General features: G+C 39.0%; 1 protein-coding gene across 1 annotated transcript in view; it reads left to right on the top strand.

The window, feature by feature from the left end:
- The window catches only part of Spidr (scaffold protein involved in DNA repair), a 300,139-nt gene that overhangs the window by 92,816 nt on the left and 183,694 nt on the right, over positions 1–23,629 (top strand). Inside the window, exons 6-7 of the mRNA XM_059276854.1 lie at positions 4,182–4,435; positions 7,131–7,231. Coding sequence (XP_059132837.1) covers positions 4,182–4,435; positions 7,131–7,231 — 355 coding nt within the window. The remainder of the gene's footprint in view (positions 1–4,181; positions 4,436–7,130; positions 7,232–23,629) is intronic.

Here is a 23,629-nt window from a genome sequence, read left to right as displayed (position 1 = left end):
ATATGTGTCCATATATATATTTAAAGTAAACATAAAGAAAAACCCTGTGGGTTTTTCAAGCTTCCTTTATATTATTTACCCCACCTCCCTTCCTTGCCCTCTGCATTGCCTTCCTCTCCCCTACCCTGTTAAGATAATCCAGTTTTCCATTTTTTTTTCTTTCCTTGCTCCTGTATTCTACTAGCCTCATTTCTAGAGTAACACCCTGACCTCTCCCACTATGTATCCTTTTTCCTTTCCTGGTTTCTGCAGTTACTGCAGGTTATATATGCAAATAAAGATTAAGAGCCTGTATCCAGAAATGAGAAAGAATGTGTGACATTTTTCTTCCTCAGTCTGGGTTACTTCAGTCAGAATTATGTTTGAGTCAAGGAACAAGTCAAAAAAGAAGAATTTTGGCTTCCTAGAATTAAGTGAAAGTGACAGTACAGAGCAACAAAACCTCTGGAACACATTAAAAGCAGTACTGAGAGGGATGTTTTATAGCTCCAAACATCTATATTAAAACATCAGAAAGAGCACAAATAACTTCATGGTGCAACTCAGCAATTTGGAAAAATAAGACCAAACCAAACCCAAATCTAATAGTTGACAAGAAATAATAAAATCAGAGCAAGAGTGGTTCAACATATGTGACTCAATAAATGTAATAAACCATCTAAACTGCCTTAAAGACAAATAATGATCATCTAAGTAGACACAGAAAAGGCCTCTGACAAAATCCACCATCCTATCATTATAGAAGTCCTAGAGAGAGTAGGACTGGACGAACATACTGTAACAAAATAAAAGCTGTATATGACAAACCCATAGCTAACATCAGCCTAAATAATGAAGACCTCAAAGCAATCCATTGTCAGGAATGAGGCAAAGTTTTCATTATCCCAAGTCCCTTTCAATATAGTGCTTGGATCACTAGTTAGAGACAAGACAAGGAAATTAAAGGGATACATACTGGAAAGAGTAAAATTATTCCTATTTGAATATGATGTACAAAAGAAATAAAAAATTCTACCAGAAAACTTTTAGAATTGATCTACACTTTCAGAAGTGTTAGTACATGGAATTGACCTATAGAAATCAGTTACATTTATGTATATCCAAAACAATCATTCCGAGAAAGAGACCTTTGAAACATTCACCTTCAAAATGGAATCAAAATAAGATAAAGTAAATAATCTAGGAATAAATATGACCAGGAAGATGAGGGACTGCTTTATGAAAACTTTAAAGAAAGATCAAAGAAGACACTAGAACTTGAGAAGACTTTCAGTGCTCATGGCTTGGTAGAATTATTGTAAAAAACGACCACCCTACCAAAAGAAACTTGCAAATTCAATGCTATCCCAATAAAAATCCCCAAATTCACAGGAACCCTCTGAAGACCCCAGATAACTAAAGTATCTCTGAGTATAAAGTACAATGTTGGAGGTACTACTATACCAGTTTTCATGCTGTATCACAAAACTATTATAAATAGCATTGGTGGTTCTAGCAAAAACAACAACAAAAGACCCAAACAAACAAACAAAAAACTAGACATGTCAATCATTGGAGCAAAAATTAAAGACCTATACATGATGTCTTAGGGTTACTATTGCTGTGATAGAACACCATGACCAAAGCAAGTCAGGGAGGAAAGGGGTTTACTAGGCTTATGTTTCCTCATCACTGTTTATCACTGAAGGAAGTCAGGACAGGAACTCAAACCCAGCAGGAACCCGGAGACAGGAGCTGATGCAGAGGCCACAGAGGGTTGCTCTTGATGTGGTTTTGGAACCAAAGTAAACTTTCTTTTGCAGTGCTTTATAAGGAATCAGGTTCAGCCTCTACCGTGCCTCCAATGTACTTTGAATCCTCTTCACATTTGCCTATGAGTCTGTGGCACAAACAGTGTCTTTCTAGGATAGTGGTTCTCAACTGAGGATACTTTGTCACCAGGGAGCATTAGGCCGTGTCTGGACGTGTGGTTGTTATTACGGGTAGTACTTGTGCTCTTGTCAGATGGTGGGTTTGGCGGGGATGTTACTAAACACTCTACAGCATATGACCTCCATATTGTCTTAGCTCCAACTGGCAATAGAACTGAGGTTGAGAGATCTTGATATAGGATGAAATGAAAACCTTTATTCTAAAGAAAATTTCTCAGCCGTGCGTGAGAGTGCAGGCCTGAAATCGCAGCTACTCAGAGGTCGAGGGTGGCAGATTATGGTTCATAGTGTACCTGGGTTGTGGGGAGTTTCTGATGAAAAGATTGCACAGAGTGTAGCTAAGTGATGGAGAACTCTGTGCTCAGTCCTCATGGGCGTGGGAGGGGTGTCTCATGAGAAAAAGATAAAATTAGTTAGATATGTAATTCTCAAGTAGTATAAAAGGTATCATGAACCATCATTTTCAGTTTAAAAATGCTCTGGTTCTTTTTGTGGCTTATTTTTAATATTTATCCAGAAGCAGTATTGTGAGCAAAGCATGTATTCCTAGTGCTTATTAATTCATTGATAAGTATGTAGCTGGCATGATTTAGGCTTAGACTTGCAAGGATGGAAAGGAACTAGGGTCATGCTTTCCATTCCTTTTTTTTTCTTTCTTTCTTTCTTAAAACTGTGACGGTACCTACCAAAACTATTTCTTAGATGATACAGGACTGGATAGTATCATTTTAAAGACTCTTCACATGTACTTAATGATATAATTTCAGAAAAGACCCAGTGCAGTAAGCTGTGCACATTAGCAAACTCTAGCTACTTCAGTAACAATGCACATACATGCTCACATTCTGCTTCCTGCTTTTACTCAAAAGCCTCCTGTATTACCAGGGATGTGTGGTCCATATTAATCCAGCAAAATAGATGAGCTCCTCAGGATGGAGCACAAACATATATTTCAAATAATTGTTTTTAAAAGTCCCATTCAATTAATGATGAAGTACACTTTTAATAAATTTATATTTTGTATAAATTGTAAATAATTTAAGGCTGCTGAAATCTACAAAATTAAAATGTTGAAGGATAAATTATTAGTAAAACTAGAACAACATGTAACTGACCTGTAAAACCAAGTATATGAAAATAAAATTTCATCATGTTTAGAAATCCTAAGTTGTTTTAGTTAGGCTTTCTATTGCTGTTAACAGAACATCATGACCAAAAGTATTTTGGGGAAGAAAGGGTTTATTTCCCTTACACTTCCCCCTCACAAACATCATCTGAGGAGATCAGGACAGTAACTCAAGCAGAAATGTGCAGGCTGGAGCTGATACAGAGGCCATGGAGTAATGCTGCTTATGGCTTGCTCAATCGCGCTTTCTTTTTACTCTCCCAGGACTACCTTCTAGGAGTAGTACCACCCACAAGGGGCTGGGTGCTTCTGTATCAATCACTAATTAGAAAATGCTCTACTGGCCAGTTTCATGAGGGCAGTTTTTCAGCTGATGTTCTTTCTTCCCAGATGACTCTGGCCTGTGTCAAGTTGGCATTAAAATCTAGCACACTTAGTATGTGTCAGAGCAAAGACAGAAGGCATCAAAAGAAAGTATTAGATTCTACAAGATGGCCCTATGATGCAAATTTTGGTTTTCTGATCTACTTTTAAAAATAATCTTATTTTATAAGTTCAGAAATTTGAATAAAACCAGGAAGAAATATTTTAAGAAATGTTAGGCAATTACTCATTCTTAAATAATCCCTGTTTGTGTTAAAGATTTCTAACTGGACTCTAGAAAATATATTGGAATTATGCCAGAAAAGGCAAGTTTTCATATTTGCTCTTAATGGCTCCATTGCTGAATTAAAATGCTTTGTACTTAAAGAGACAGTATCTTTTTATTTGGTTCATGACAAATAATGAATGTTATCTCCTTGTTAAAATTTAAAATCTAAGAAATAATCTTTTATTTCAATGAGTGTCAGATACTGACTGCTTTTAGATTCCAGGTATGTTTCTAGCGTACATTAGAGACTCCAGTACATATGGTACATGCCATTAGTTTGCTGCAGGATGATAAAAAAACACTTGAGTTGATTTTGATGAAGTCTATAAAACAATGCCTGGCTCACAACTAGTTTAACATATTCTTGTCTTTATTTTTGAGTATTAAGTTTTTTGTCAAAACAATGATAGCCATATATGCATGTGGGGTTAAATGAAGAATATTTAATTACATCTCTTTTAATTTTTTCCAGCCAATTTCTACAGAAATTGTGGAGTATTCATCAGATAGTGACAAAGAAGATGACCCGGAGAATGCCCTCTTCATTGATTCAGAATCCCCTCACAAATACCAGATGGATTTTAAATCAGATGCAAGACAGTCTTTGAACAGACAGACTGACTCAGGGGCAAATTCAACTGAGCCTGTATTGAGCACACCCCAGAAATATACAGCCAAGTTTCCCAAGACTCCAGAAAATTCAGCAACAAAGAAGAAGCTCTTAAGGTTAAATCATCTTTGTAATTTCTTGTTCTTCAGTTCTTCTCTGTCTTTAAAATATCGACTGAGACTTTAATTTTAAAATATTTGTTTAACTGAGAAAGAAAATTGACAAAATAAAATTCTGGTTTTGATAGACAATTTGTAAGCCTGTTTGGGAGCCAGTTTATGAAGTTGTTCATTCAAGTGGAGCATTAGTGGATTTGGTCATGACTAACTTGCATGCTGCTTTCCTTAGTGGAAGTATGTTGTTTGGCTTATCAGGTTTTATTCAATGTCAGTGTTCTAGGTGCTTAGTTAGATAGTGACAGGGGAAATCACTGTTTCATTATTAAATATAACAAATGTTAGTCCATTATCTTACCTTTATGACATGAATATGGTTAGAGAAAGTGGCCAAATTAATGCTTAAAAATGCAAGAAAATATGAGAGCCTTGATTGATGGATAAAAATACCTCATATGGCCGAGGAGAGCCAGGGTGGATGAAAATGCTTGTTATTAGTGTATCAGTTCGTGGCTGGCCTTTGTGAACCAAGCAGGATTTATTCAGGAGCCTATAGAGACATGTCACAACCTCAAGTTGTACAAGGTGTCTTTGTTTTAAATTGAAACAAAATAATGTCCTGTCCCTAGACAAAAAAAACAATGAGAGTAAGAAGGAACTCATGTCCAGGAGTGTCTTAAACTAAAAGGGACAGAGAACTCCTGGGAGAATGTGCCACAGTGGAAGAAGACACAGTTGTGAGGATTATGGGGTCTATTAACACTGTTTCCACAGCAAACTGAGAGCAGTGACTAAAATGTGGGTGGTACATACAAAAGACCTGATGCCCAAACTCACTCTGGATGAAGAGACTTAGCTGATTATGTCATGAAAGGCTCTCATCCCTAGAGTAGTTGCAGAGAACAGTATTTCCAGAAATAATATTTGCAGAGACAAATGGGATGCATGCATTATTCTGAGAAAATGTATATCCATTCTCCTGTTTTTATAAATAAGGCACAAGGTTATATACCCATTCTAGAAAAACCACTTCCTAGTATCCAAAAACCTTGGAAAGTGTATGAGACCAAAGAACAAGAAAGGTCCATGATTACACAGAGTATAGGTCGTGACATAGTCGCAGAAGTTTGGTTGTGTACAGCAGGAAGACCAGTGGATTCGTGTCATTTGAGTCAAAGGAAAAGGGCTTATTAAATGGTCAAGACAGAAGTGACCTCATCCAGGCTAAAATGGACATGGCCAATATGAAGCTAGTATCATGGACATCAAGCACATTCCTGATGCTGATGGAGCCAATCATAAATCTATACATACCACTCTGATGGTTTAGTTTATTTGTATCATAGTGGGAAATGCCAAAAGTGAAACCCTTTAGTAATACTCGGTGGACATTATAACTCAAGATAGTCACAGTTATGCCAATCTGAATCCAACAATGCCCCAAATAATGTTGTGGTTTCAGAAGAGAGTGGTAATTGGATATGATAGTGCACACCTCTAACCATACTAGAAGCGGTAGGATTGTAGTTCAAGACAAACCTGGGTGACATGGTGATTTTGAAGTCAGACTTGAGTTCTCTTCAGTTAATCTTATCTCAGAAATCCAGGAACTAGGAATCTGACTCAGTGATAGAGTGTTTGTCTAACATGTGTATGGCTCTGGGTTCAGTTACCCGGAAGGAAGGAGTGTGTGGGGTGGCTGTTGTGCTTGAAATTAGAGTGATTTTAATGGTGCAGGTGATGTAATCCAGTTCTAGAACATACTGTTCCAAACCCTACGGAGGACCTTTTGTGTGCCAAGCATTTTTTTTGTATGTAGGAGACAGAGCAGTAAGCCTCTGCCTGTTCTGGGTGAAGACTGTCTGCCAGGAAGTCAAGTAGTGGTAGTGTTAGAAGGGAGCAGCAGATTTTGGATGGGAAGTGGTTGATTAAACACTTTAGAAGTTAAGCTACTAGATGGTGGTAGGTTCTTAGGTGTGAATTAATGGAGAGAGGAACCTTGTAAATTTCAGATTTAGAAATTTAGATGAGGTGGGTAGATGAGATAGAGGAAAGTAATTGAAGAATCCATAGAACTTTCCTTCCTTTGCTCCTTTCCTTTCTTCCTCCCTTGCCTCCCTTTTCCTGCTTTGCTTTTTCCTCCTTTTCTAACTTGATTTTTAACTTTTCTTGATTTTGTGATCCTTGTAGTGTGTTTGTGACTGATAATAAATGATCTTAAGGAGTCCAAATAATATTCTTGTTTGATTATTGTGCTTACCAACAGATTGGCAAGTTCATTCTTGTCTGAGGCTCTCTGAATTATTCACTTTGCATTTATATATTTGCACATTTGGAGACCCTATTTGCATGAGAGGATGCAGCATTTTCTAATCCCAGCCAAGTGAGGAGTGCAGGTAGTAAATGCACAGCACAGTTAAGGAGTGAAAAATTTAAAGTGTAGAAAGGGAACCATACTGACTTAACTGTCAGATTTTATGAGTATAATAGCAGCCCAACTTTGGTGAGAATCAGGAAATAGACCTCCTAAGAAAACTAGGAGTTGGAAATGATACCCAGAAAAGGAATATAATACAAAGGGTTTCCCTGTTTCATCTGTTTCTGTTTGGGGTGTGTGAAATGTAAATAAAAGCTGTAACTGTTATGAGTGCTTTTTCTTTTATTTAAACATAGCATATTATAATTCATTAAACAGAGGCGGACTAGCAGAAAGACTAAAAGAACTACAGAATCGAGAGAGATCTGCCATTTCTTTGTGGAGACATCGATGTGTTTCTTACCAAATGACACCTTTAGGTAAGATTTTCACAAGCTTCTAAGATGATGGGTGCAAAATATTCCAGGTAAAAAGTCTTTTCTCAAATTAATACATGAAGGTGAATGTTAGTGCTTTTATGACTTAAAAAAATTCTCTCTAATAGTCTTTGTTTTGGGGGATACTTTTCAAAATACAGTTGAAAACTGTTTTGGTGTGGTGTGGGAGCTCATTGAGCTGGTAAAAGACTTGCTGTGCAAATGTTAGGATCTATCTAAGTGTTAGGTCTCTAGCTTGCATTTGAGAAGGGACTGTAATCCCAGCTCTGGGGAGATGGAGATAGGAGGATTCCTGGCCCATCAGTCTAGCTAAATAGGTGAGCTCCAGGTTCAGTAAAACATACTGTCTCACACACACACACACACACACACACACACACACACACACACACACACTCCACACATGTGTCCTCCTCACACAGAAAAGAATATTTTTACTAGTATAAAATTTTATCAGTTGTTACATTTGCAAAAACCTCACATTCTACATTAGCTATTGTATAACAGCTGTAAGAAAATTAGTATATAAATCAGAAAATATAAAAAATACTTTCATATAGAAGATGCAACCTAATTTTAAAGACAACGTAATATATGAATGTCTACTCAAAAAAGGAAACTTTAAGAAGTTACCAATATGAGCGTGTCTGTGGTGGTGCACACCTTTAATCCCAGTACTCAGGAGGCAGAGCAGGCATATCTCTGAGTTTGAGGCCAGCCTGGTCAACAGAGTGAGTTACAGGACAGCCAGAATTGTTACAACAGAGAAACTCTGTCTTGAAAAGCAAAAACAAAAAGAGGTTACCAATCTGGACACTACTTCAGCAAATTTCATGTACAGGTGATTTAAACTAGTCAAAAATACTCAACCCTAACTGAATCATTATTCTCCAATCCTTCAAGGTACACTTCAAAATGTTGACGACTTTTCAGTGTGAACATTCTGAGCATTTCTTACATCAGAAGCACTTTCTACTTATTAGTCATTATAGTTTGTTTGTTTTTTCCCTTCTGAAGTATCGCTGGCATCAGTTTTTAATGAGTATTAGTGACTTCTTTTAACTTATGCTCATAGAAAAATCAATTTAATATGATTTTCACCCCATGTCCTTTTCACAAGAAATTGATTTCTTAAACTTGCATCATAAAAATTAGTGTCGCCAGGCGGTGGTGGCGCATGCCTTTAATCCCAGCATTCGGGAGGCAGAGGCAGGCGGATCTCTATGAGTTCGAGGCCAGCCTGGTCTACAAAGTGAGTTCCAGGAAAGGCGCAAAGCTACACAGAAACCCTGTCTCGAAAAACCAAAAAAAAAAAAAAAAAAAAAAAAAAAAAAAAAAAAAAAAAAAAAAAAAAAAAAAATTAGTGTCAAGGACTGTCAAGATTTCTTTATCTTACTTGGTGGTATTTTAGTTTGTTTTTCCAGAGTTGGGATTGCAGGTATTCATTTTTTTCCTATGTAATATAATAAGTAAAGAAGCCCAAGCACTAATCCAGAGTCCCATGATAGATTACTTAATGAGATTTGTATGATGGGGCTGGCAAGATGGCTCAACAGGTGTAGATGCTTGCTGCCAGCATTAGTTTGCTTCTCAGAGCCCACATCATGGAAGAAAGAACCAGCTCCCATAGATTGTCATAGAAGCTTCTGACTTCTACATGCTTCCCGTGGCACATATGTGCCCCATCCAAACACAGAAGAGATCAGTGGAATGTTAGAAAGGAAGAAAGAGAAGGAAGATGGTCTGATAGACTTTACTGGGATATAATTCTAAACTCAAAAAGCAACTTTGATATTAAAATACTGGCAGCTATCCTGGGTAAGAGAAAGGAAAATGTTTATATATACATTATTGATGGTTTTGTGTAGAAAAAAAGAAGTCCTTTATTACAGTGTGGATTCACCAGATTGATAGATAGATACACTACTTATAATTTCCTATTAAGACAGGCTAACTCAGTCTAAGTGTCCTCATGTTTACTCCTCAGAGGTTATATTTAAAAACATAAGGTTTCATAAGTAACGTTGAATGTGATACTTTTTAAATGTCATAACTTTTTTATAGGTGGACAGAATTATCAAAACCTGAGATGTTCATCAAAACTTTCCATCATTTAAACTTTTTCATAGAAATCAAAGAAGGTCTTTTTGGAGTTTGAATATCACATATTACAAGCTTTGTATGATGTATTCTGTACTTAAAGTTCTTTAGAATAAAATGATAAATTCGCCATTTATTAGAAAAAAAGTGGAGAAAATTCAGAGTCTAAAATCCTTCTAGATTGTATGAAATCTTGGTGCTGTGTGCAGTTTTTTTACATAGAGGATTTAAGGAAACCCTTGATCATCTGCCATGGAGCAGGCCACTAACGGGTGTGGCAAAGACAGTTTATAGAGTTGTAATAAATAGATTAAGATCTATTCCATAAAATAAGAGCTTCTCATAACTTCAGTTTAAATACATATCAGAAAAGCTAAAAGGGGGTGTTTTGTTTTGTTTTCCTCCCGTAATACAGCTTTCTTAATTTTGCCAAAGAAAAATTTCTCCAGGATATTGGTACTTTGGTAGCATTTATTCTCAGGAGAGATTGCACTGTTTACATTTGTAAATACTCACTGTAAGTGCTACAGATAATTGCTTCAGCGTGAAATACTTGTTCTTGAGTTGTCCCACTCCCCGCCTCCCCGGACCTTACAGTTTCAGTGAGTCCCAGAGCCATTCTTGTCCCAGGTTTGGTAATGGGCTAAGCATATTGATGGTTCTTTACTTGCTGGAAGATGCTCTTGAGTTTGCTGTAAAGCTGGTTTGGGTCTCTGGATTCTTTCCTTTTCTGTTTTCTACTTGATTTCCAGCTTCTCTTGATAAATCCAGAAATACTTTTTATGGGAATCAATTGAACTCTGTCTTTAAAATATGAAGGGACAGACTTTTAAAAACTGGGACTGTATTTTTCTATCAGCTTTTTAAAGACCTGCTTCCTTTTTTTTTGTTTTGGAGACAGGGTCTCAGTGTATTGATCAGGATGGCCTCACATTTACTGAGATCTACTAGTCTTTACCTACCGGATGTTGGGATTAAAGGCATACACCACCACCACCCTCTCTTGGTCTAATTACCTGCTTTTTAGTGATAGCAGAAAAATTAGTGTCAAGGACTGTCAGGATTTTGGTGAACAAATGTGGATTCAATTCATCCATTAAAATGGCTTTTTTGTAACCCTTCATGTAGCTAACCTACTTAGTTTTAAATATTTGGATTTCTTTGAAGAAAGCTTCTTCTGGCTTCTCATTGCGTTTTCACACGCACCTGTGGAAAGTTCAGAATGTCATGCTTCACGTGATGTTCTATCAACTTACTTTTCAAGTGTGTTCTGTAGCCCTTCAATTACATATTTGACATCATTGCACTGTGAATCCTTGGACTGAGAACATTCAGAAACAGATACCACTAGTAACATGCCTATCTTTAATTGAAGGTTTTGTGTTTCACATGAAAGATAAGCCATGTATTGTAGCCCAAATTCTAATTTGTCTTAATAATAGGAACCTGCGGTCAGATATCGAGATAAATGCTGAAAGATCAGAGAAGTAGAGGAGCCAGCCACTAGAAAGACTTCTTTCCTCTATGAAATTCTCACACTTAAGGAGCTGAGCTCCTGTCTCTACCCACCTTATATTCCTCTCTCTGCCCAGCCATATCACTTCCTGTCTGTCTGTGCAGACTCCAGACCTCTATGGTTAACTAGTGGCCAGCTCCACCCTCTGATCTTCAGGCAAACTTTATTTGTTAGAGCACAAACAAAATATCACCACACTGTATTCTTTAAGCATTCAAGTCAGCTGGTGGGAGACCATTTCTTATATGCTTACCAGCTGATCTTTGTTTAGTTTCATATTCTGGAACTGTCGATCATGTGAAATTCATTTTTGTGTATGTGCTCTCCTATCCTTGTTGCTTTATCCCATCTGAATGTAATAGCAAACAACGAAGCTCTCCGGGGTGGAGAGGTGGTCGAGTGTATGAGAGTGCTTGCTGCTTAAGAAAAAGGACCTGCGTGCAGATACCAGCACCCAGCCATGTAGAGCCAGGCTTGGTTACATGGGGGCGGGTCAGAGAGAAGAAGATTGCTAAGGCTTGTTAGCTACCTGCCTGTAAGTTCAGGAAGAGACCCTTTCTTGCTTTTTCTAGATGTTGCATCATAATTGTGGAGACCAAACAAAACAACGTTCTTCTGTGCACCTTTTTGTACCAAAGCAGACTAACACAGACTATGGACCATTGCAATAACAAGGCAGCTTGTGTTATTATCTTTGTATCTAGAAATACCATCATCGAGAGATCTCAGTCTTTGCTTCCAGGTCCCGGTAACTGATATGGTTTAATAAGATCATTGCCAACTCAATTACTGTTTACCTTTTTTTGATAGTAAATGTCTAAATTTGTACTATGCAAAATTATCTTTAATACTAGTTTTCTAATTATATTACTTTATTATTTAAAATGATTTTTAAATTTAAATATATGTTGATCATAAACTTCCCCTCTCCCAAGTCCTTCCAGATCTTCTCCCCTTCCTGACCCACCCAACTTTAAGTTCTTTCTCAGAAAACAAACAAAACCCTAATATAACAAAACCTGTCCTCAAAAAAACCAAACAACAACAAAAACAAAACAAGAAATCAGTGTAAAACCATACCCAAAAAGAAAAGAACGAAACCCACCAAATTGTAACCAAATAAAAGTACACAAAAAGACTGTGGAGTCCATCATACATTTGTCAACTACTCCTGAACATGAGGCCTGCCCTGGAATGGTTCACATACCCAATGTCACTCTATTGAGGAAAGCTGATTTTCCCTTTCCCAGGAGGTATGTGACAGGTCAGTTGTTAACCTTAACCCTAGTGGTTAGGTTTTCAGTCATCATTTAAAAAAAAAAAAAATAGCAAAATTAAAATATAATAAGATAAAACAACTTTACTTCAGAGTTGGCTAAGACAACAGAAGGAAAGGAGCCTAAAAGAAGGCAAAAAATATCAGAGACCCACTTGTTCACACACACAGGAATCCCATAAAAACATTAAACTGGAAGCCATAATATATACCAGATGACCAGATGGGTGCAGACCCATGCAGGCCCTGTGCTTGCAGCCTGTTTGTGTGTGTTCGTAAGAGCTGTGTTCATGTTGATTTAGAGGGCCTTGTTTTCTTCATCCCCTCTGCCTCTTTCCATCTCCTCTTCCTTGGTGTTCCTGAGCTCTGAGGGGAGGGATTTGATGGAGACTTCCCATTTAGGGCTGAGTTTTCCATCATCTTTCTTTCTCTGGCTGTGGATCTCTATATTTGTTTTCCTCTGCTGCAGGAGGAAGCTTTCTGATGATGGCTGAACAAGGCACTGATCTGTGAGTATAGCAGAATATCATTAGGAGTCATTTTATCATTACATTTCTTTTTCTTTTTTTTAGACCAGTATTACTTGGTTTTCCCTGGGCTATCATCTAGTCTCTGGTTCTCAGTCACCCAAGTCATGTTGGGTATGGATTCCATCTCATGGATTGGCTTAAGTCAAGTCAGTTATTGGTTGGTTATTCCCACAAACTTTGTGCCTCTATTACCCTGACATATCTTGCATGCAGTACACTATTGTAGATACAGGGGCTGGCTTAGTGTTTACATGTCTCTTTTGATAGTGCACAGAGTATCCTGTGCCAAAGAAGCTGGAATGGAGGAGGGGTGAGGGCTCCATGTAGGCACCAGCCCAACATTTCCGTGATCAATGGTGACTTGTTCTCAGTTTGTGGAGATCAACTTTGCCATTGTACATATTTGTTAAGCAAGAAAGATGGGTTTTAGTGTATAGGGAAACTAGATTTAAATCTTTTTTAAATCATAAGATTTTTAGCTGCCTCTTGTTTACAGAGAGATTTAGTTTTAAATTTAAACTTAAATTTAGCTATTTTCATTCACTAAAAATTATATTTTCTCTAATTTGTGTTGTAGCCTATAAGCAACTAAGTAATACTGTTTTTCCTGTAAAATTTTTATGTATAGTAGTTAGCCAAAAGAAAGTTTTATATGTTCATATCTGTGTCTATGTCTTTATTTTAGGTATAAGAAACAATTCTTAATCCAATTTTGATATCCAAACTAAGTACACTGGTATAGCTGAGGAGTGAGTGCAACAGATAGCTGGCTGGACGTGTGCGCTTCATTTATTCATTCAGTGTATCCTTACTAAATGACTCTTATCTGAAAGCCCTGTGCCAGGCTCCAGAAAACAAGATTGTTTTTAAATGTATTTATTTATTTATTTATTTATTTATTTATTTATTTATTTATTTATTTATTTATTTATTTATTTATTTGGTTTTTCAAGACAGGGTTTCTCTGTGTAGCTTTGCGCCTTTCCTGGAACTCACTCTGTAGCCCAGACTGGCCTCGAACTCACAAAGACCCGCCTGGCTCTGCCTCCCGAGTGCTGGGATTAAAGGTGTGAGCCACCACCGCCCAGCTTAAATGTATTTTTATAGGGATGGAGAGATGGCTCAGCACTATTTGCTGTTCTTGTGAGGACTCAGGTTTGATTCTCAGCACCCATATTTCATGTCCAAGGTATCTGACACCCTCTTTTAGTATCTGTAAATACCAGGTACCCATGTGATATACCTACAGGCAAAATACTCACACATATAAAATAAAATAAAAAAACAATGCTTAAGTACTTATTTTTATATGTGTGTGTATGATGTGGGTATGTGTCCATGACTGCAAGGGCCAGAGGAGGTGAGAAGTGTCAGATCTCTGAGGTGGGAGTCAGCTGACAAGATTAGTACAGGCTCTTAACTGCTGTGCTAGCTCTCTGTCCCCACAAGCAAGATATTTGATTTTTATTTCAGTTACAGAATATATCTTTATTGGGTTGTTAGTTGTTAAGCAAAGAAAGAACATAGGGACTTGTTAGGACAGCCAGGGTTGGGGTAGGAGATAGTGGAAACTACACTAAAACAGCCTGTCTTGAAATAGTCTTATTTCTCCTTCTGTTTGGAATGAACCTTTTGCTAGACAGAACAAGCTTGGTCAGTAATTATTTAACCCTAGTCCTTGTAGGGCTTGAAATGTATCATTTTTTTGTTTTTGTTTTGTTTTCTTCACTTTGTGAGTTGCTAATAAGAGATCTGATGGTATTCTGGTTTTTTTTTTTTTTTTTTTTTTTGCTCCTTTGAGTTACCATTTTCTTTTGTCATGTGTTTACTTGTTGACATGGGAAGGGAGGTACTCTAGCATCACACATGCATGTATGTGTTGAAGCCCACAGTTTCTGTCTAATGTCTTCCTCAGTCATTCTCCATCTAATATATTGAGGCAAGATTTTTCACTTTAGTCCAGAGCTGGCCGATTCATTTAGGCTTTCTAGCCAATGTGCTCTGGAGATCCCTGTCTCTCCCTCCCTTCTATATTGTGATTAAACCTAATGTGTGTGTCAATGTTGGGATCTGAACTCTAGTTCTTAAGCTTTTTTAAACAAAAAACAAAAAATTTTTTATTGATTCTTTGTGAATTTCACATCATGCACTCCAGTCCCACTCATCTCCCCATCCCTCCATATCTGCCCTCCACCCTTGCAACCTCACCCAAAAGAAAGAAAAGAAGATGCTGGGCGGTGGTGGCGCACAACTTTAATCCCAGCACTCGGGAGGCAGAGCCAGGCGAATTTCTGTGAGTTCGAGGCCAGCCTGGGCTACAGAGTGAGTTCCAGGAAAGGCACAAAGCTACACAGAGAAACCCTGTCTTGAAAAACCAAAAAAAAAAAAAAAAAAAAAAAAAAAAAAGAGAGAGAGAGAGAGAGAGAGAAAGAAAAAGAAATAAAGAAAGAAAATAAATAAAAGAATTTCCCTGTGGAAGCTGCAGTGTGTCACACACTCTACCCTTTCGCCCAAACAGCTTTACTTGTGACTGTTCATTGCAATGAGTCATTGGACTGGTTCTTGGCTTCTGCTGCACTATCAATACTGGATCCTCACTGGGACTCCTCTGCGATATCCTGTTGTCCTGTGTCACGGAAATCCTGCAGCTTTGGTTCTGCAGTGCCTGTCACTTCATGTGCTCCAACAGTTCATTGATAGGGTGGATGTTGGGGTGGGCCAACTCAAAGCCCTGGATCTGGGCCTGGATGATAGCTGAGTTGGTCAGCACATCCTCTCTCCTGCACATGCACCACCATGGCCAGCTCTCCAGCACTGCCCTGGCAAGGGGTGAGGCCAGCTCAGCTGAGTGCCTCAGCCAGCAAGGGTTGGGGCCGTCTCTCCCTTGACCGAGCCACTACACAGCAGACAAGGGGTGAAGCCAGCTCTCAGGTGCTCACACTCCACCGGTGCCAGCTCTCCCACACTGCCTAGTTGAGGGGCAGGGACAGCTGCCCCCTCTACCCCACTCCCCATACACACACCATGATGGGCACAGCCAGCTCTCCTCCAGTTGGAGAGGGGTGAGGACAGCTTAGCACAGTGTTTGGATCTCAAAATGGCTTAAGGTGGCAGCCCAGACCATGGACATCTACTTGACCTTTGGTTGCAACACAGGTCATGGACATCAGTACAGACCTTGGCTGCAGTAGGACCACAGAACCAGATATGGTCCTCAGTGGCAGCATGGGCCTGATGTCACCATGGCTTCAGGTGGTAATACAGGCTACTTCCCCCTTGGCAGCATGGCCCCAGGACATCAGTATGGCTTCAGGTGGCTTCTCTTATTGCATCTCCAGTTTCACCTCTCCTGACAATGCATGAACCACTCCACTTCTCTTTCTGTCTCTCCAGTGTGTACTTTATCTTTCCCTTCTCTCCATTATGTATTTGTTCATGGTAGTGGCACCTGCTACCCCGGCAGATTGTGTGGGCTGGTGCTTGTGTGTCTTATTCTGGCCTCCCCAGCCGGGGAGGGGATGCTGGGGCTGGGAGGGCTGGCTCTTAAGCTTTTGTAACAAGTGCTCTACTGTGTGATCCATCTTTCCAGGCAAAGCTTTTGTAACTTTTAAATATCATTTAATTGCTTTCTATTTTTGACTTTTTGACTATAATTTCTTGTCAACAAATTCTTCCCTGTTCATACCTATTTGGATTGTAAATACTTCTTATATTTGAATATGTCTCTCTCTCTAGACTTGAAAATGTTTCTGCACTTCAAATGCATTTTCATTACTTTCCCCTTTCCCTTTCATCTCTCCAGCCCTTCTGAGGTCCGTGCGTTCGTGTGTGCGTGGCTTATGAACCTATGGGTGTTCATTGACCTCAGTCCCTCAGGAGAACTCAGTGTTTACAGTAGGTTCCCCCTAAGCTGGTACCCATTTACTGCCTTCTGAATCATACAGCATGACAGCATTTCCCTTCACCTCTGACCTGTTACAGGATTTGTCCTAAGCTGCCAGCTTTCTTCTGGCCTACTTTTTGGTAGCAGCTTCTTTTACTTTTCTTCCCATTGGTAATCTGGGCAGCTGGGACCATGTTCACTACTTGTCTAGGTCACATTATCTCTACAATTCTGTAAGAGAAGAAATTTGTGAAAATCACATGTTGTGTGGTGTACTCTTGTAATTCCAGCACTTGGTACGTGGAGACAGGAAAAGCAGGAATTCACAGTCAGCTGTTGTGGGATATTTGCACACTCTGTGAAGATGTAATGCGTGACTGGTGTAATGAAAAGCTAGGCAGGAGGTATAGGAGGGACTTGCAGGCAGAGAGAAAGGAAGAGGAGGATGAATTGAGGCATGACAAGGAACTACTGCTACAGCCACCCCTAGGGGTACACAATGACTATGAAGCCAGTGTGGGCTGTATGGGAACCTGTCTGAAAATAACAACAGCAGCAACAATTGTCCTTTTTAAAAATGGTTGCTGCCTTTAAGTCACAGCTGTCTGAATCAGCAACTGCAGCTCTGCCGCCACCAGCAGTGGTTAGGCTGCAAGGGCCGTAGCCAGGGAAATCTTCCCTCCACTCCAACTCTCACAAAGCTCTGAAGGGAACGTAACTAAACCTCTCTCCCTCTAAAGAACTCAGGATTTAAAGGTTAGGGTGGAATTCTGCTCCTCAGAGAGGCTGAATAGCAAGTAGCTCACTTCCTGTCCTTGTTCCCATCCTCCAAAAAGCCCCTGTGCTTCTCCTCACCCTCCTCATAAACCCTTTCTCACCTGCCTCCTCCCTACCACTTCCTGTCAGCTAGCTGCTGACTCAGCCTCCTGACCGCAGGTGAATTTTGTTTAATCAAACACATCTTTGCATCATTAAACAAGTGTTCCAGAGCATAAAGAAAAGTAACACACCTAGAAATAATATTCTACAACAAACAACAAAACCGGAAGATGGAAAAAAAATATATATGGAATGATAGCTAACTGCAATGTGACATACATGAAACACCAAAACAAACAAACAAACAAACAAACAAAAAAACACCCTTTTCTCAGGAAGTGAAAAGGTCAGTAATAAGACTAGCTTTTCCGTTGAAGTTTATTCCCCCACCATAATAAAGATTGTGGTTGTTCTTTGTCTTTTAACATGACTAGCTGTGAACACACCTGTTTTGTCATGTTTAGTGCTAGACTGGCCTTCCTTGTCATATGTGTGATGTTCATGTGAGCCTTTTTCTGCTCCTGAGGAAGAGGTAGGATGAATCCATGGGATGCTCTGGTCCCTCTGGCATGGTTAGGTGCAGTGACTGTTAGTAAGTATGAAAAAACAGACATTAATGGGGTCTGTTGGCCCCTTTGTGAACATATGGCCAGAGAGGTGGCAGCATTGTTATGTACTGCTTTCATGGGATGCCACCAAGGAAGTAATTATTTATTAAGAAAAGGGGGTTTTATTAAATGTTAGATTGTTTCTACTTTTAAAATTTGTATTTTCTTTATAGGTTATTCTCATTTGACAGTTGTTTTTAGCTATGGAGTCCCTGCATTTGCCTTCCCTAGCAGTTGTCTAGACCCAGTGTACCTCTCTCGCTCCGTGCCTTTCAGTGAAGTCCATTTGCAGTAACGGGTCTCTTCTCTAATCACAGTATCTTCTCATTTGGAAACATAGTTTTACTTCTTGTTTTCTTTCTTTCCCTATTTGTTAAAAGACAAGGAGATTGCCCCAGACTACTGCAGTGTATAATAGTTGTAAATTTACCATACTCTTGTTCAGACATTCATTGCCCTGAATCATGGTAGATTTCATTCATTTCACCTAAATAAAGTGACTTAACTGGTGAATTAGAAGTTGTTCATTAGCTGTTTATAATTAGAAAGGAGTTGGGATCAGGGACTTATAAAGCAGGTACCAAGTATAAAACTGTAGTAGGAACACCTTGGATTCTCAGTTTTCCACAAATGTTTTCTAACACTTTTTGCTGTATGGTTGTAGTGAGTTGACTCTATGGAGATATTATTTTGTATGCATGCTAACGCAAAATGCTAAGAGTCTTTTGATACTTCAGAGCCTACTCCCAGTGACATACTTCCTTCAGCAAAGCCACACCTCCTAATGCTCCCCAGGTAACCACCAGTGGCGGGTGGGGTGGGATGGGATGGAGGGAAAACGATCAAGTATTCAAATGCCTAAGACTTATGGTTGATCATCTCTTCAAATCACCACATTCCACTTCCTGACCCTCATCACTTCCTGACCCTCATAAAATACATTCAGTTCAATTTCAAAATTCTATGTAGTCTTTCTTCTTGTATTAATTTTGGTGAGTTACTAGAAGATGGCCAAAATGAAACTATTTCTGTTAGAAAGACTTACAGGATTTGGAAGTGTAGTTCTGTTGGTGGAATGCTTTCCTTTCATTCATGAAGTCCTATGTTCATTGCCCAGCACTGCACAAGTCAGTGTGATGGTGCACACCTAATAATCTCAGCACTCAGGAGATAGAGGCAGGAGAATAGCAGTTGAAAGTCATCCTCAACTGGATAGTAAATTTGAGGCCAGCCTGGGCTGTATGAGATCTTGTCTCAAAGAAGCAGAGGGTTGGAGAATTCCTGCCATCTACAAAAGAATGATTTCAAATTCTCTGTTCACATCCTAACTTACTTCACATAGTCCTTTCTTTTATAGTACTTTAATTAGCAACATGCATTAATTTTCAGAATAACATGCCTAGGATGATTTGAGTTCATATGTATATCAATGGACTCTTGACTATGTATTTCAAATAAATCAACAATCATAGCAACCACAGATTTTTCGTTTTCATCTCTTTTTATAGTTTTTCGTGTCCTCTTGACCATCTAAAACCAAAGACTACCCCCTCATTTCATCTCAGTTAACTAATAAAATATTCTGTCAGCTTTTTCTGGGGAAAGGCAAACAAATTTCTATTCACCCCAGGTAGGGAAACAATGGCAGACCAAAGTAAGGATTCTGTCAGAGTCTGATGTAGCAAACTAGTGAGTTTATTGGGGTTATTTACAGGAGTATGGGTGCTGGGTGGCTTACAGGAGCATGGATAACTAAGGTAACTGCGTCACCAGAAGCCCACCACAGCTGAGTGACAACTAATGGAAGCTGTGGTGCTGGAGTTGCATGCCAGGTCAGAGAGTCTCCTGGAGGCAACTCTCTCCCGGGAATTATTTACTACTTTTATAATGTTTGAGAGTGACCTTGTGAATTTTGTTAGTTTCATGTACTTCCTGATATTTGAAGGTTGCTTATTACTTCTTGCTACTGGAGCCTCATGAGCTTTCCTGTTCCCCCCAAGAATAAATTGCTACACAGTATTCCACCTCTTCCTCTAGCTCTTAGATTCTTTCTGTCTCCTCTTCTATAATGATCTCAGCATTGGAGGGAGTGAGAGAGATGCCTATCAGTTACTTAGCATTGGTCTTCTATGCCACAGTAACATCACTTGTTCTCAGGAGCTTCACCAATGGTTTATGCATGTCTCAAATATACCTAATCTACATAAGGAGGTTTTTGTCCATTAATAATTCTTTGGGTGCAAACACGAATATTTAGAAACAACTTGATGCACATTGCAGTCATTCAACAAAACAACAGCAGTTCCTTCTCCACTGGGGTCCTATAACCCCTCACCATCCACAGCCTCTCACCCTGGCGTAAGTACTAGATAGGAGTTCTTCCTGTGGAATAGGCCTAAAATTCAGTCAGAAAGCTGATTGTCGTACTCATAGTAATCATGACATTATTTTACCTGTAGGTACATCCTGCCTGGCATTTTGATAATATAGCCTTTTTTTCTAATTCCTTGATTATTTCTGTAATTTTATTACAGCCCCTAGGCAGTCATATTTTTTGATATCACAGCTTTACTTTAGGTAGCAACTTCACAGAGGTTCTATTTCTTCTAGCCTGTGTTTTGTAGTTCTTATAGATTGAATAAGAAAACAGACTTGAGCCAGGTGGTGGTGGCACATGCCTTTAATCCCAGCACTTGGGAGGCAGAGACAGACAGATCTCTATGAATTTGAGACTAGCCTGGTCTACAGAGTGAGTTCCTGGACTGCTAGAGCTGTTACACAGAAATACTCAGTCTTGAAAAAAGAACGCTGACTTGAAAATGCTTTGAAAGGCTGATGCTATAAATGTTGCACATGTGCTGGACTAGGCATTATACCGTGTATTTACAGTGTTCCCACTGGTTCTCAGTGCTCTCAGAGGTAGCTAATACTATGTTGTTAGAGAGGCTCTTATCATTAGCGAACTACAAATAAGGTATTAGGGTATTTTTTAATTTCAGGATTAAAAATGTTTTTCTTTATACTTTAAAATTTTCACACAGTATATTTGGATCATATTCACCCTCAGCTTCTTCTCCTAACCCCTCTCAGGTTAACCCCCACCTCCTTATTCCCCCCCCCCCCCAAAGTTCATGGTTTTTTTTTGTTGTTGTTGTTCTTTTTGTTGTTGTTGTTTTGCAATAGTCCATGACTCCAATTTGTGCTGCCTATAAATATACTCCCAGTGGTGGTGCCATTCACTGGAGCATGGTCAACCTGCCAGGAGCCATATCCTTAAAGAAACTAACTCCCCCTCCCCTAGAAGCCATTCATGTATCCATAGTTCTCATTTACAGGTTGAGGCTCAAGAACTCATTCTCACTCCATGCTACAGTGCTGACTAGCTTAACTTCGTGCAGATCTTGTGCACATAACTAGAGCTACTGAGTTCATGAGTACAGTAATCTTGTCATATTGAGAAAACAGTTTTGTCTTTAGCCTATTACTCTTAAAAATCTTTCTAGTATTGCTTTTGAGAAAGTCCCTAAGTAATTGTTTCTGGCAGTTACTCAAACTATTTCATGGATGATGTGATATTTTGGTTAAGCGCTCCAACATTTATGGAAAATATTGCCCTAGCAGCATAGAAATGACCTTTTTTGAACCATTCATGAAACTGCAAAACAGTGTTTTTGGTAAAATGAGTGTCTCTGGTACTCATATCTCTTGGGCTCAATTTAGGAGCTTGCCTTCACCACATAACTTGACAGACCTTATCTCATGATCTTTTTCTCTCTCAGGTAAGTGGAATTGAGACTCCTTTATTTTATTCTACAGACATTCTTTACCTGTGTCCCCTAGAACTCCTGCCCAGAAGACAAGACTGTGCCATCCCTTCCCTACAGCTGTGGTCACCAGTGCTGATACCTATCACAGTGTCATATACCTGTTTAGTCACCAAGGAAACTGTGGTGTTCAGGGCATGATAATAGTTAACATAAAATAACTTGTTTATCCCCTAAGGTATTTGGTGCTGTGGATATTGAGAAAACTATCTTGTTTGGAATATTGTTAGTACTTATTATAACAGTCTTCCAAAAATGAACAGTCAATAACAGTGTGGGTCCGTCCTGTGTTTTTAATGTGTATTTTAATGATGGAATGTGCCCTACTACTTGTGTGTTTTTATAATTGTTTTCCTTTTATGAGCTCTCAGGGTATCTGTATGCTCTAAAGTAACCCCTGAGTGTCTGTTACTTTCTGCTCCTGATAGGTAGTTCTGCTTGTCTAGTGTGATGCAGAGCAGATATTGTAGCTACAAGACCAGGAACCTGTGCAGCTGAGTACCTGGACTTGAGCTGGGTGACCAGTACTCAATAAATTAGCTGATCATGAAGCCCTGAATAGTGCCTTCTGTCAGCAAGATATAGGTCAGATGGTAGTTTTGCAGTGTTTAGTATAAACCCCCTAATACAAGCACAAGTTTTTAACACCTTTGAAAATAGGTCCAAAAATACACCTTTGGCCACTGTATTCTCTACGTATACCAGTTTTCCTTTTGTTTCTAAAAACCCTGGTTTTCTAGCCACTGTGTGGCTGCCTTGCCCTTGAGAAATATCTAAACTAAAATGACTTTCATTGATCTGAACTTCTTTTTATGTTCACCATTGAAAAACACCTACTTTTCATTAAAGATGCATGTGCTGTGCCAGAGTCAATATGCTTACTCTTTAGTCAGTGCTTGTCTTAGAAGTTTGTCTTTACACCTCCATTTTTTCTTACACCATGACTAGCAGCAGCTTGACATTGCACATGCTCATGTCCTTCCCTAACTCTGTTTCCTTCCTGTCTTTAAGTGAGACAGGTACAAACTGTGAGAGGCAGTCATCCTGAACAGTGCCCTGACCAGTTGGTGGGCCTGCTCAGCGTGCAAACCTATACTCCAGCACTTAGTCAGGAGAAGGGATGGGAAGATTGAGACCAAGGAAACAAATGAATGAAGCAAAAGTGAGAGAGGAAGAAGTGGAAACGGAAATGAAACTATATAACTTAGAACTTGGCATTGGTCTTTTTGCTGTTAATCTACAATGGTTGAGAGACTAATACTGAATGTTATTTGCAGGTCTATTTTCATTATCCCACTTAACTAATTTTTTATTTTAAAAATTAATCAGTAATAAAAAAGATAAAATATATTCATTACTAATAACACATGTTGATCTTTGCCTTTATGCCTTTATGTGTGTTTAATTGTAAAGATTTGAAATTTCCCCACTTTCTTCTGAGTCACAGTCTTCTTTGTCCCTTCTCAGAGACATCACCCACTGTGTCTTTTTTGTGCCCTCTACTGTGTTTTTACTTCCTTCCAGCTAAGCCCCTCCTTCCCCTTCCTTTTTGTTGTTACCCAGATCAGCTTTTAACTCGGGATTCTATTGACTTAGTCTCCCAAATAGCTAGGATTACAGATGACATCTACCACACCCAACATGAGGACTCTGCAAAGACTTTGACTTTTATTGGGAGTATTTTGTGTGCCCCACCCTACTCCAGCCACTTGAGCTTATGAGGTGAACATGCTAGGCAAATATTCTATAATTGAGCTAACACTCCCAGTTCTTTGCACTTTTACATTGGTACAGTGTATGTGTCCATAACTATTATTGTATTGG

Source organism: Peromyscus eremicus, chromosome 12, assembly GCF_949786415.1.
Source record: "Peromyscus eremicus chromosome 12, PerEre_H2_v1, whole genome shotgun sequence".
Lineage (NCBI taxonomy): Eukaryota > Metazoa > Chordata > Mammalia > Rodentia > Cricetidae > Peromyscus > Peromyscus eremicus.
Note: the sequence above shows the minus strand (reverse complement) of the source record. Positions and strands in the feature narration are given on the sequence as shown.